Source organism: Apteryx rowi, unplaced genomic scaffold (assembly GCF_003343035.1).
Source record: "Apteryx rowi isolate R43461 unplaced genomic scaffold, aptRow1 scaffold_48, whole genome shotgun sequence".
Taxonomy (NCBI): Eukaryota; Metazoa; Chordata; class Aves; order Apterygiformes; family Apterygidae; genus Apteryx; species Apteryx rowi.
This window is the reverse complement of record NW_020450738.1, coordinates 2,660,314-2,674,444: the sequence shown is the minus strand read 5'-3', so window position 1 is coordinate 2,674,444 and position 14,131 is coordinate 2,660,314. Positions and strand designations below refer to the sequence as shown.

Sequence of the window (14,131 nt, the reverse complement as noted above, 5' to 3'; positions counted from 1 at the left end):
TAAAGGATATAAACAAAAACATTTACATGGAAAGTACTAAGTGGAAACAAACTTGTCATGATTGGTTTCAGTGCATAAAATCCTTTTAGAAGATGCAGCTAAAATCCACAACGTTCTTATTTGATCTTGTTTTCGGATGCTTCCTGAAAACTGACTTTGCCTGCGGTAAAAACTGCTTTTTGATAAAAAACAGGATAGTAGTGACATAGCCTGACTGACTAGATGCCTAAAAATTTGTCCTAGAGGGTCCTACTCGTGTTTTCTGTCCTCCCTCATTTTTGCACCTATTTTCATCTGACTGCTATGTTTTGATTTATATAAAATAGGGCTGCTATACACAAATGTATTTGCCCCATAACTTGTATGGTGGCACTGTGACCCTGAGTATTACATTTAGGTGGAAGTCGCTATGAAAATACATTAGCTTTCTTCAGTTTTGTTAAGTAAAGTAAAGAGAGGCACAAACAACCATGTCTTTGCTGCAAACTAATGTGACCCTTGATTCAGAGTTGCACCTGTTTGTGGTTGTTTTGTAAATCTGCTTTTGGCTGTTTTTCTATTTGATCAATTCTTTAGAAATCTTTTAAAACCATTTTCTTCTAAGCTTGTATTAAAATGTTATTGTTGTCTTATTCCTAGATGTACTTGCATACATTGATTTCAGAAATAAAACATTATGCTCCAAAATATGGAATGACATCTTCAGTGAAGCATGTTTCTTTATGAAGGACTTTGAAACTTTGAAAAGATTATTTTACTTGAACTCCAGATTTTAATTATATTGACTTTCAGACTGAAGTTTCTTCTGTATTAAATTTGTTGTAATAAGTAATGCCATATTCAAAGAGAAAAGGGGGGAACCCTGCTTCTACTCAGATAAAGCCATCCTTTTCATGGATAAAAAGTTGCTTTATAGCTCCTTCGTTTATCAGATGGTTCAGGTCCAGTAGAACTAGAGATACTTACTTATTTTCTCAAAAATGTATATCTTCATGTAATAGCCAGGCTGAAATGCCTCTAAGATTACAGCCTAATGGAAAAATAGATAGGAGCTATGATTGTGCCAACCACGTGTTCTGGAGTGCTTTAATCTTTCTGAAGCTCAGCTTCTAATTTGAGTATGCTTAAGCAGCTTTAATTCCTAATATTAAAAAAAATTAAATTCCTAATACCCATTTCTTTTTACTGAGAGCAATAAATGCATATGGCTTAGCAATTCCCAGGCCTATTTAAAAATTAATGGGGTGAGAAGAATAAGTACTTTGAAAGTGAAGAATTTAGGGTGTTGTCAGGGAAACTTGTGGGAGGTGGCTAGACCTCAAACTTCAGTGTTAATACTCTTTCTTTCTGTACATGCTGCCAAATAAGCAGCCTTTCTTGATGAACAACTTCTTATAGCTGACTCGTCTAAAATAAGATCCCCCTTTGAAGATAGGATATGTTAAAATAAGTCTGTTTCCTTTGCTTCAGTGTGACTTGAAACACACGTTGTAAGACCTAAAAATATATATATATTATAATAATAATAAAAAAAACAATAAAACAGAAGCAAATCGAGCAGGAAGCTCAGTATCTTAGCAAGCATGAACATGTGTGTCAGTGTGTAAATGTGTGTGTTTCTTTCTAATAATTGTTACTTTTTTCTGAGCAGTAATATGAAGTTCATCTCTGTATATGGACCCAGTTCTCAATTTCAGTACTATACTCAATATGCAATTTCTTGCAATAACTATGTAAGTAGTTGCTAAGAAATTATCAGCAACTGTAAACTTTTTCTGAGGAGGCAGCTAACCTTACTCAAAAGGATTTGTTCTAAAACGCTCCCTTTGCTGCTGTTTCTTCTGATTCTTCGTAACTGGAAAGCAATGTCTAGAAATGACACAGGAAGGCCTAAACAGGGATTTAAGCCAGCAGTCCTGATTAATGTTAAGCCTTCTGTCTAAAATGTCAGCCTGCCTGTCTTACCTCTCGTCTTAGACTTCCAGCCAGGCTAAGGGGAAGAGAGTAACCACTGAGGTGGTAGGTAACAGCTGAGGTTCTGCTGTGCAGAAGAGTAGCAAAGATGATCTGGGCTCTTTAGAGGCCATGGTGGCCTCATGAGCTGTCTGAGCTTAAGTCCAGTGCCAAACTACAGGTCTAGGTGGCAGGATGGTGGTATGTAAAGGAGGTGTGAGGAGGCCTGGGTAGAAGGATTGACAACTTGGTGTTAGCCATGTTTAGCTTGAGCTGACAGACTGACAGATTATTAGAGAATTCCTGTGGGAAAACTTCTGACATGGAATATGGTTGTAATCAGACACAGCAGATAAACAGAAAATTTTAAATGTAGTTAGGAAAGATGATTTTATAAGTGCATGCATGTATTTCACTTGGCAGTTTGAAGGAAAGAAATTACTCTGATAAAACAGTTGTTAAAGGATGGAATTGATTCAGCAATTCTATTTCCTAGAAGTCTGTCGAGGAGCTATAAGCCACAGCTTTATTCAAAGCCTATATTCAGATATTATATCACTAAATGCACCGTATAGGTAGAGCTGGACATGCTAGGTCAGAAACATGGGAAATTAGAGCAAAGATGGTTGTGAAATTCACAACTGAATGTGTTTCTCCTTATTTTCAACCCAGTTAATGGGGGGCAGGGAGTACATTCCGGTTGTTAAAACTTATTCACAGGACGGATGGTGTCTATCTGTGGAGCACTTCTTCTGGCTTTATACTTTGTAGATAAGGAAAATATGCTTTTATAGCAATACAGGTGAATTTTGACTTTTTTGGTTTATACTGTGGAAAATGAAGAATACCAGACTTCAGGCTCCCTTCCTAAACTTTTATTCTTTCCTGAGGCATTCATCACATATGCTGAATTAGACAAGAATTGTGCAAGTAAAAGTGGGAAGTTGTATAATCAGAGTACATCACAATATAAATGTTTCTGAAGAAGACCTAATTCAGGTCACGTCAGCCAGCTGCACTGACATGCTGTTCGTTTATAGTGCCTGGCTTTGCTACCTGAATGTTTCTTATTTGTAATCGTCTGACCCTGCTTCAAGATTTGAGCTTTTGCCACAGCAGACTTGCTTCCCTTCCCTCCTCTGTGTCGCTCCACAAACATCGTCTTGAGGGACAAGCTTTCTCTTGAGGAAGGTGTAGTGAAGTCTGCTAGTGCTAGTCATGAGACAAATGAAGCTGTCCTGGCTAAACGTGTATTCATGTGGTCACTACTCTTTCTACTTCATTACCTTTCTTGGATATTGAAAACTTCTATTTGATGTGATGCCCCTAGAGGTGGGCTGCTGAATCCATAAATCTGAAGTTTTTCAGAAGAGTTTGACTTTTTTCTTTCTTCTCCTCTCCTTTAATCCAAGTAATTTCCTTGGACTCCTCCTTAGGAATCCAGCTACTCAACTGGGAGGTGGCTTTGGGCAGCAAGGGGTGGGTGGCTGTGTCCTCAATCACACTGTTATTTTTACAGAAGCAGGGTCGGGTCTGTTTTATAGAAACACACAGTAAGGGTCTATTCTATTAAAACAAATAGTGTATTATCTAGAAACTCAAGCATCTTTCTGATTATAATGTATTGTGACTTCTATTATTCTCAACTCGGGAGGAAATTATGTGCTGAGACTAGCAATTTCTGAGTTCTCGTGTTTTGAATACTGTAGCGCACAAGAGAAAAGCCGGTTTGGTGAGTTAATATATTCCCTGAAGCACAATAGAGTCTGTCTGTAATTTTCAGTGCTTTTTGATATCCTGCTTCATAGCGAAGGTATTTATAACTGCACAGCGGCTGGCTAGGAAGTCTTTTTCTGGGACCTATCTTGGGAAATCTCTCATAGAGCTGAATCTCACGTCTGGGTTCTCTCTAGTGCGTTCATGGCATTCTTCTCTAAGCTTGAAATATTCCACGAGTTAAATGGGAAATTCATATCATTTAGAAACTGAAACAAACACTAGAGCTAGCAACAATCAGTTGAACTGATACTAAGTAGTGCCTCCATTTCCTTCAGTGTGTTACTCCTGTTTGCTTGAATTTTTTTATGGACTTTAAACATGCTGTCTTGAACCAGTGTGACTGTGGTAAACCAAAACTAGGTAAGAGATGCAATATTTTTTCAAAACATCAAACTTACTACTGTGGTACTTCTAGTAAAGTCCTCTAATTTAACTGTGCTATATATACTTATTCTCAAAAGTAACACACTATAATGTTAGCTCCATTTGAGGTTGGGTTTTTTCCCCATTTTCTAAAGTCCATCTATGTATGCCTGTGCTTTTATCTTCTGAACAACTGCAGAGCACACAAGGAAATCTTCATGAGGAAATGGTTAGCTATTAATGTAGATCTTCTTCCTCAAAAATAAGAGATCAAAATAGTCTGAAGATTTTTCAGAAAATGCCCCCTATAACAAATCCCAGCAATTCTGTTTATTCCTGTCTCCTGACAAGCCAGAAAAACTCGCTAGAAACAGCTGTAGACTTAGTTATAAACAGCTTTTGCCTCTGTTTGACCTCCTGCACAATAGGAGYGCAATGGTTGCACAAGACAAACCAGTCCTATTGTAAGATGATTGAGCTCTGTAAGTGCATCTTTGATGTATGTAACTCTTGGGATAAATGGAGCTCCATGTTTTTCTACATATGTAACCAATCTGTTAACTCTGTCTGCTGGACTAAAGCATAACAAAAATAAGCTGCTTTAAAATTTAACTGTGATATTTCATATTGAAAATGGCACCAACAGAAAAAAATGTTCTTGCTGCAGAAGATGATATATAAGCATAATTTATTAACTCCTTAACACCATGGTGCATACTAATGTGTTTTTAAATATATAGCGTATGCATGTTTTCATAACGAAGCACTTTCAAAGCCTAATTGACATGATATGAGGACCTTCTAGTGCAGATACATTTCTGGAAGTTCCACCATGGCAGCTGAGAGATTAAAGAAAAAAGTCTCATATTTGCTTTTGTGATAATTAGAGAAGTGACTGTAGAAATTTCTTAACTTTAAGGTATTTGAATAGGTTTTGCTAACCCAATGTCTAAAGACAAAAACCTAGGGCATGCTCCAGGTATTTTTGCCTATTGCATATAAAGGATCTGAGTTTGACCCTCTTGAACATGCTGGAGGCTTGCTTGTTCCTCATGCTTTTTCTTGGTAGGTTGGGTTGAATTGGCTCAAGCTAGTTCTTCTGGATGATGGTATAGTTGTAATGGTACTCAGAGTTTCAGCAGTGTAAAACAGCCTCTGAAGGAAGGTGGAAACACTGCTTCAAACACTGTGGAACTATTTCTTGATGACCATATCATATCCTTTCTGTTGCAGTTTAGAGATTTGTATGTGTCGGTAATTATGAAAATACAGAATTTTTCACAAAATATGTCTCTAAATAGTTCTATCACCTTTAATATTAATTTTCTTCTTTTAAAGTCTAGGGATTCTATCAAGCTGGATGACCTGAAGGCAGAGGTATCACCACGAATTTCAGCAGAAGATTTGATTGACTTGTGTGAGCTGACAGGACCTAGTCATTCCAAAACACCTGTAAAGAAAACAAAATCGAGCAAACCAAAGCTGCTGGTGGTGGACATTCGTAACAGTGAAGAGTATCCTTCAAATCTAAGTGAAATCCGTGCCAAATCATGCTTGTAACAATGATCTCCTCTTTATCTGGTGACAGTGTGATATTAGAATGGGAAATAGTAGGAAAGGGGCATGTAAGACACAGTAGAAAACTGATGGCAGATTTTAATCATGGAGAGTCCTGGTTTGTACAGAAGAGGACAAACACTGTATTTTTACATTCACGCTTTAAGCTGTGGTTCTAGTGAAACCACTTTGTACCAGTAGTACATGAGTGCTTTAATGCTTCTTTTTTTATAAAAACTGTTATCAGCAGACCTTCCCCACTTAATGTGACCGATATTTTGGAAGTGTGGGAGGCTTTCCACATAAGTGGAAGGGAAATGAAGAAGGGTTGATAGCTCATGTGCTTTGCCAATCCCTTAGTGGAAAATCAATTCCTATTGAGTGCCACCTTGCTACTGTCAGGTAACATAGCCTTGGGGCTGCCCTAATTTGTCCTCTAGCTTGCTCACAATCAGAAAAGGTCTAAATGTATCTTGCATCTATCTCTTTATCATAGTTGCTACTCTATCTACACCTTAATCTTTCATTTGTTCATTTTCAAATACATAGTGCTTTAGGTGTGGAGGTTTTTATGTTGTTTTTCTGAAGCAGCATAATTAGGGGATTGGGTTGGTTGGTTTGTTGGAAGGGGGATTCCTTCTTACAGATGTGCTTTACAAGGAACATGCATCTTCATCAACATCCATCTAAAAGTGGGATCCATAACAAAATTTTATTAGATGTAACTCTTAACATCCTAGGGAATATACTTATTACTGTTTTATATCATTTTTAAGTGCTGCTCATTTCATAATAGCAAAGGTGATGTAAATTGTTGCCTTTGAGGGAGGTGTACTCTTAACTTACTGGATGAGAAGCTATAATTCTTCCTAAGCTGGATCCAGTGTCTCACGCTAGCAATGATACTCCACAGACAAATAAGGAAGGAAGTATCGTGAGATTTAGTCAACCTTCTACTCCAAAAAGGAGAATCATTCCTGTTACGTATGTCAGGCTTGTTTTTAAAGACCTCCAGTCATAGAGGTCCCACAGGCTCTTCACTAGTAAAATGTCTTACTGTTAAGAAAAAAACACTTCCTCATGTTTAACCTACTACTGCTAACTTATTGCATGTGTATGACAAAAGAAGTGTGTATTCTAAACAGTGAAGTGAATGCCCAAGATTTCTAGGTTTCCATACTTTCTTAAAAGGAAAGTAGGATTACTAGTGAGGCTCTTGCACTGATTAAATTGTTGCCCTTTAATGGTGGATCAGGGCTAAATATTTGGGCTAATATATTCAGTAGAAGTTTAAATAAATGTTTTTAAYCTCCTGTTTTTTTCATCAGTTTGTAGTTTGTTGAAACACTATTTTAAAGGTAATTGTATATCCAGAAAAATAGTGCCACGAGTATTCTTCTCTATTAAGTATTTAACAATATTTATGACAAGTTATGGTGAAGCAGAATAGTAAATATGATTTTTACTATGTAAATAGAAGTAAATTTATTGTTCACATTGTAAACTGAATTATATAGTTGGAGGATTCTGAATTAAAAGAGTTGTTTCCAAGGAGTTATAAAGTTACTGTATGCCAAACTTGAACTTATAATGTGATTTGCTGTCTAGGTAAAACAAAACTGTCAAAGGAACATAAAAAAGTGGGTTTTATTTTGCTTGCGCGTATTAATTTCATGCAAGGTTTCCAATTAAGCAGAGATTCATGTGTTTGACTCTTTATTGTCTGGACTTCAATGGCTTCATTTCTCCTGGAGTTAAATTGTTGAAAATGTGGTCCTCTTTATTCAGAAAGCTGTGTGTGTGTGTGTGTGTGTGTGGTTTTAGACTCCTGGAATCAAAAGTTCCAAACAGTTATTGTTACTGTATAGAAAGCTTTGATACTACTGAGTTAAATAATGTTTTTATTTCTACATGCATTGTTCTGTTGATAGTTATTCAAGCTGCTTACTAAAAATCATCAAGGAGAATGCAGGAGGAGAGCAGGTAATATAAAATGCCTAGACTACAATCATTGTACTGAAAGGCTCTTATCTGTGTACAGTAATGGATTTATTTATGTGTCAGGATCAAAGGCAAGGTGTTTGCTTAAACATATTTATAGCTTTCCTAATAGCTTGGTAACAGATTCTACTATACTATCCTACTAATCCTATTCTACTCTAGTGGAGTAGAATCAAAAGTTTCAGTTATTTGAAAATCGTTTGGCTGCTATGAAATAAGGGGCTTTATGGGACTGTCTCTCATATTACAAAATTTTCATTGGACTTTCCCTTTGTAGTTCTTGAATGAGGAGACAGGCTGGAGAGAAAAAAACCTCAAGAGCTCAAACAGTGCATTGTAGTCATCACTGCTGCTATTTCTTTCTGGCTGGAGTTTATGGCAGAGTAAAGTGTGGGTTCCCTACAGAAAACAGCTACTTCTTTCTGCTTGCGACATATCTATAAATAATGGATGGACTTAAATCTTTCTGGTGTTAGGTAGGGAATGTCATTTTTGAGAAGTTAGTCTGGTAGGTAATAAACCCCTTGAATGAGTTATTCTGAATGTCAGTTGTTGGGGAACATATTGTATATGGAAAATTATTAAACTATCAGCTGTTTTGAATATGCATAGGAAACCATAGGAATAATGTATTATGTTCAGTGTTGTATTCATTCTTGCAGCAGCTTAAAGCTGTTGTCTCTGTGTTCATCACAAAGTATTGACAAACTGTTCGACAGGGTCAGACTGTGTGTTGCTGTGACACGTATGTTAAAAAGTGAAGGACCACTTTGAGCTGATTCAAAAGTATGATTACTTCTTATGTTTTGTCATTTATCTTGCTCAACATCTGTGCCTTTCGTGCTAGACTTCACTCTTCCACTTTGTTTTCAGTGTGATTTTAGAAAAAGCATTAGAGGACTTGCAGCAAGTATCGAACATACCTCATATTTCATATTAGGATGTATTTGAAAGCTAAGGCATTGCTTTGTAATGAAGTTCATATCACAGGACTGGGAGCTAGTGACCCTTTTTCCCTATAGACAGCTTTACAACAGAAGACTTTCTAATGAAAAGGTAATATCCTCAAAGCAGTGTCTCCGGCAGTTACAAGCCAGCAGTTCTGTCTAAGCCTTATTTCATTCACCATGTTAACAGAAATACTGGCAGCGTTCCATTCCTATTATGAAAGTTATAGCTAAGTACTTTATGGTCTCAAAGTCTGTAGCACAAAATCTTTGCCTTTTTGTTGTCTTAGTACTGGAAAGGTTAAGATGGTCACTTAAGATTAATGAGAACACGAATGACAAGAAATACAGTCTGACTCTATCTAGTTGGATATTAGTGTTGTTAGTATAAGTAAGTAAATGTATTTCTTCTTTTGGAAAGGATTATGTCAAGGTGCTCTGAGCAGTTAAGCATCCTCAGCGGTATGAGCATGATCAGCTAAGTTTATTCAAAGCATTGTTCTGTCTAAAAGACTATTATTTCAGAACTTACCATGGTTAGTAGCAATGAGAATGATGCAGCTATAAAGCAGAGGGATTGAGGGCTGGTACGGATTAGTGAAGGAGGGGGTGTCATAATTTTCCCCTTCAAAATAGAACCAAGCTAACTACATTAATGAAAGGTATGTGATCATCCTTGTTCTTTCGAATGTTTATTTTTCCCACCATATAATAATGATAATCATGAAGCTGAAAGTGTTACACTAATCACAAGAAGTGAATGCTAGTATTAACATAAGTCAGTTAAATCCTACCTCCATTTAAGGCACCTCCCTTTAATTAAATCCCAGAATCTACTAGCTTTCTACAAGTATGGTAATAAAAAATGACTGGATATTTGACATTGTATTTATTTTTGCAGCAGTTTGCTGTTTCCCATCTCCTCAAAGCTATTAGTGTTTATTGTTGAGGAAGAGGAGCATTCCATGTTCATGTGCATACAGTCTATAAAAGTAGTTCAGAGGGGTTTTTTTAAGGTCATGACACTTAATTCAAATTCAGAAAAAGCTAGGTAGTAGTGGTCCAACTTAATTTTTATTGAAGAGATTTCATACAGATTTCATATTCAGTATTTGTTCATAAAATCTCATTGAATGATATTGTTTGAGAACAAAGCACAGCTAACCATATCTCAGAGTTGCTGGCGTTCATATGTTAGCTTTTTGCTGTGTGATAGCCAGTATGCTCTCGCTGTTAGTGGAGCTCCAGATAGTCATGCATGATGCTCTTTCTTCTGAGGATCTGAGTACATCTATGTTAGCATATAATCCCCATCTACTTCTGGTTCGCATTGTGAGTACGTGGACTTCATTCCTGTTGCATTAAACTCCTCTGGAACAGGTGCCCCAGCTGCTCATGGGTATTCAGTTCCTGGCAGACGGACTAGAGTTGGTTTGAAATAAACCCTCAAGAAACACATATAGCATGGGTTTTGAGTCCTCAGCACCAACTGTTTTGTTTTACAGATCTGTTCCTGTTGTGCCAGGCTACATCCCTTTTAAAACAAACAAATCTTCATTCTGTTGTTTTTTTCTACATGGTGTCAGAAGTTGTTTTCTTCATATGTACTGAGATTTTTCAAAATCCATTAGCACAGAAAACTAACACTAACATCAGCCAGGAGGAAGAGCAGACTTCTGAAAAGGGGATTGTTTTGATTTTATGTACTTTCTGCTGTGAATAATGAGGAGAAAAGAAAATAGAGACCAAGCTGACTGGACTATTTGAACTCAAACTATAGTTTAAAAAAATAATTATTCTTCACTAAAATGCAGAAAGTTCCATCAGCTTTACTAAAAGTGGGCTTCAGACTTGTTGTCAGTATTGTGGTAATGTTTAGGGATGGTGTTCCCACTCAGCTACCCGTTACAGCTGTGTGTATACCCCAAATGTCTATGCCTTTCAGATGCCCTTAACAGTCCTTCCTAAGCTTTAACCGTGGCCACATTTCTGGCAGCATCAACGTTCCATTTGGTTCAGCCTTTACTGCAGAAGGGGATCTCGTCCAGTGCCCGGCTACTGCCATGCTCCAGAGCTTTAAAGGAAGAGTCGTGGTGATCGTAGGAAATGCAGTGAAGAACACAGCTGCTGTAAGTCTGTTGCTATAATGTATAAGTTTATACTTGCTCATACATCACAGGTATTGAATCCAGACAGTGGTAGATAACCACTACTATCTGGATACTTCAGATGTTAGTAGCATACAAAGACTTTGGGCATCACTACAGGATTAAAAAAAAAAATTTTTTTTGTTAGTTTATGCTTTTAGACAAAAACCTATTTCTCTTCAAGTGGTCAACATCTGAGAAAATTGATCTTTTAAATTGAAATTATTTAACATGGCTTTTTTTGGCTTCAAAATACTTATTTGGGTGTGTAATGAAAGTGTTGTCAGCACTTCTAATGTGCATCAGTACCTCTAGCCAGATCTAGTTTTCGAAAATGACACAGGTTTTACATTTACTCTCTGTAGCATTATGAAGCATATACAAGGTAAGTAGGGAAGGCGCAGGTTTGTTATGAAGTAAAAAGAGAAGATACAGTTCATATCTCTCCTAGTAAGAAACAGTGTACTGCCTAATTTTTTATAGTCATTTAGCTCATCTAACTGCACTCAGACTTGCCTCTTCCTTTTCATAAGTAAACACTCAATCGTGTTGTAAACTAGTAGAATAATGAGTAGAAGCATTTCTTTTTCCATTTTTCCTCTGAGGTGAAGGGAAGCTAAAACTTTTTTTTTTTTTTTTTTTTAAGACATTGCTCTTAGCTACAGTACACCTTGGGTTCACCACAGTCTCTTAGGCCTATTTACTCAAAGGGTATGAACTGAAACCCCGATATGACTAGGAGGGCTGTGGACAATTTGAAGATCTTCATGTGACAGCCAGCAGAAGCATCGGCTTGGTAGATGTTTAGTTTATACGTATAGGGAGTTGTAAGTAGCATGAGAAATTTCTTTCATTAACCCATGTTTCGTTACTTAGAAAATTAACTTTTAATATGTGTCACGTCATTTAAACAATAGCAGTGATGGCATAGAACAGACTGCACAGCCATCTCAAATAGTTTCAGTGAGCATCTATTTTTGTGCAGTAGCTCTGTCTAGGCCCATTATAAGTATTTCAACATGAAGTCAATCAATGTGAATAATCAAAGTAGCTCACTAAATGCTGAATGCATAAATCCCTCCTGAAAGGAACAAATGCAAAATGCATAAAATGCCAAGTGCCAAATGGGGATGATTTAATGGCCGCTTTAAGCGTTTGATGGGGGGTTATGCAGCAGCTTTCAACAATTACATTTTAAATCACTGAACATCCTAATTTATCTCAGGAAGAGCTTTATCATTCACTAACCTCCTGGGAATGGGGACAGGGAAGAGAAAATGTCTTAGTATTCACTAATGAGTGTCTTTATGGGAGATGTCCCTCATATTAGCAAGTCATTTTCCAGGAGTTGTTTTCCAGGACCAGTCAGAAATGTTGTATCTGAAACAAAGGAACAATATATGTGTTACGTCTAAAACAGAAGAAAGAAACAACCTAAAGCAAGTATCCATTGGAAGGAAGCGATAAAGGCTTTATAATACGGACTGTGGGTTACACCATAGCAAAGAGGGTTTTCCCCCACAGTGCTGTGACACTTTTTATGCAAATCTAAATTTGTCTTAGCTTTTACTGCCATCTTGCACAGTAAATGAAACACTAATTTACTAAACTTAAAGCTTACAGTGTGCTTAGTAAATTCAAACACTTCAGCCGCATAAGAGGGTGCTGCCATATCCTCAAACCCATGCTTTCTGCAACTGAGTGAGACGATGTTTTCTGGGTTTACCTGTAATTGTCAATACTATAGCTTTCCATTTAAAAAAAGAAAAAAGAAAAGAAATGGCACTTTGTCTATTGATTTGTTTTACAGTTCTTGAAAGTCTTACTGAAAAGTACAGAGTTTTAAATAGCAACAAAATGTTGGGTTGACCAGTCTGGCCACAGATCAATCAAATACTGGAGCCTAAATACTGGTAGGAACCACTACCTCTGTCACACCCTTACAGTACATACAAAACCAACCTCAATCTCACTGTGTTTGTAAGGCTTAGAACTCCTTTCTTTTGTGGGTTGTTTTTTAAGGTAACTTCAGTTGTACTTTGTATGGCTGTATGGAACTGTCTGTAGTTATTCATGAACTTAACCAATCCAAAAATTAGTAGCTTGAGGCTTGACAAAAAAATAGCTATTATTTTTTAAATTTCACTAAGTAATCTAGTTATATGAAAAATTGCAATAGAGAATGTGTGGAAACAAAAACAATTTTGTGCAAAGAAATGTTCTGAGATGTTCAATTTAAAAAATATCTTTTCTAAACAGATACATACTTCCAGCTGAAAAGGAATTAGTGACAAATTCTTCCCTTAAGTTCTCCATAAAGGAGAACTTTGCAGAAGTGTTGGCTGATATTTACTCAAAAATGCAGAAAAGATTGGTGCCTTTAGATGTTTTGTTTTAATTTATGCAGGACTGAGGGAGGGAAGTGTGAAAAATGCTGCTTGATTTATGTGGCCATTTGCATTTGGGAGGTTGAATGTTTCAATTGGATTTTGCTTTAGTAGCCTGCTTGGCATCATTTTAAAAAGGGGGGGGTGGGGGGGAAGCAAAGTTGAGTGTACTGAACAGATTTGTAGAGAAAGTTTTGGTTTTTTTCCCCCTCTTCACGCTTCTTTAAATTGGAAAGAAAACGCTGTCTAGAACTTCATGGGCAAGAGAGGGGAAAAAAATGAACAAAAACTCAGGAAAGTCCTGTTCCAGCAGGAGGCAAAGGAAGCCAGCAGTGCCACAGACTTTAGTATCACTCTGGCTTTAAGTGAACACTTCCTTAGGACAGAATTTAAACAGGGTGATTGCACTTGTTAAGCCATATAATTTATTCATCATGAAAGTTAAATGAATAGATTTGCTAATGTATGAGTGCCTTACTGAATGTGCCATTAGCAGCATAATGGTATTGCAAAGAGGAATTCGCACTTGGCATCACGTGGTGGTGCCTGGCTCGCACTTGTGTTCTGCAGAATACTCCTTCCTTTAGCCTGGTTCTAATTTTGTGCTGGTCTTTCCTCTCCTAGCGGATTCTGGGCATGTGTTACCAGAGCAGATACTTGTTTGTCTCTGAAAACAGCAGGAAACAGTTACATAAAAGGCATTATGTTGGGGTTAATCAATCAGATTCTATTCTGATCTTTAACTTCTAAATTAAGTGGCAGCACCTCTCAAGTGAATTAAAATTCCCTTTCCCACATCCACTGGTAGATAAGGAACTTTTAAATTATAGTATGGGCAGTTGGGTGTGTATTATAGTCAAATAGGCAGAGAGTGGCCAAGTGCAATTTCTTTTTTGTTAAATAGCAAATAGCATTTCAGTGCTCATTAAACTCTGCATCTCCTGATTTCAGTCATTTTCAAAGTGTGAGATGCAGTGAGTGCAAAGACAGATCATAA

The 14,131-nt window shown here is 37.0% G+C and overlaps 1 protein-coding gene across 9 annotated transcripts in view; it reads left to right on the top strand.

The window, feature by feature from the left end:
• TBCK (TBC1 domain containing kinase) overlaps window positions 1-14,131 on the top strand; it is a 138,645-nt gene that overhangs the window by 89,524 nt on the left and 34,990 nt on the right. For all 9 annotated transcript variants that reach the window (XR_003255576.1, XR_003255575.1, XR_003255572.1 and 6 more), the window contains 2 exons: window positions 5,434-5,609; window positions 10,570-10,729. Coding sequence is in view for 1 of the 9 variants with exons in the window: in XM_026078343.1 (XP_025934128.1) it covers window positions 5,434-5,609; window positions 10,570-10,729 (336 nt within the window). In the remaining 8 variants the exon portion in view is untranslated. The remainder of the gene's footprint in view (window positions 1-5,433; window positions 5,610-10,569; window positions 10,730-14,131) is intronic.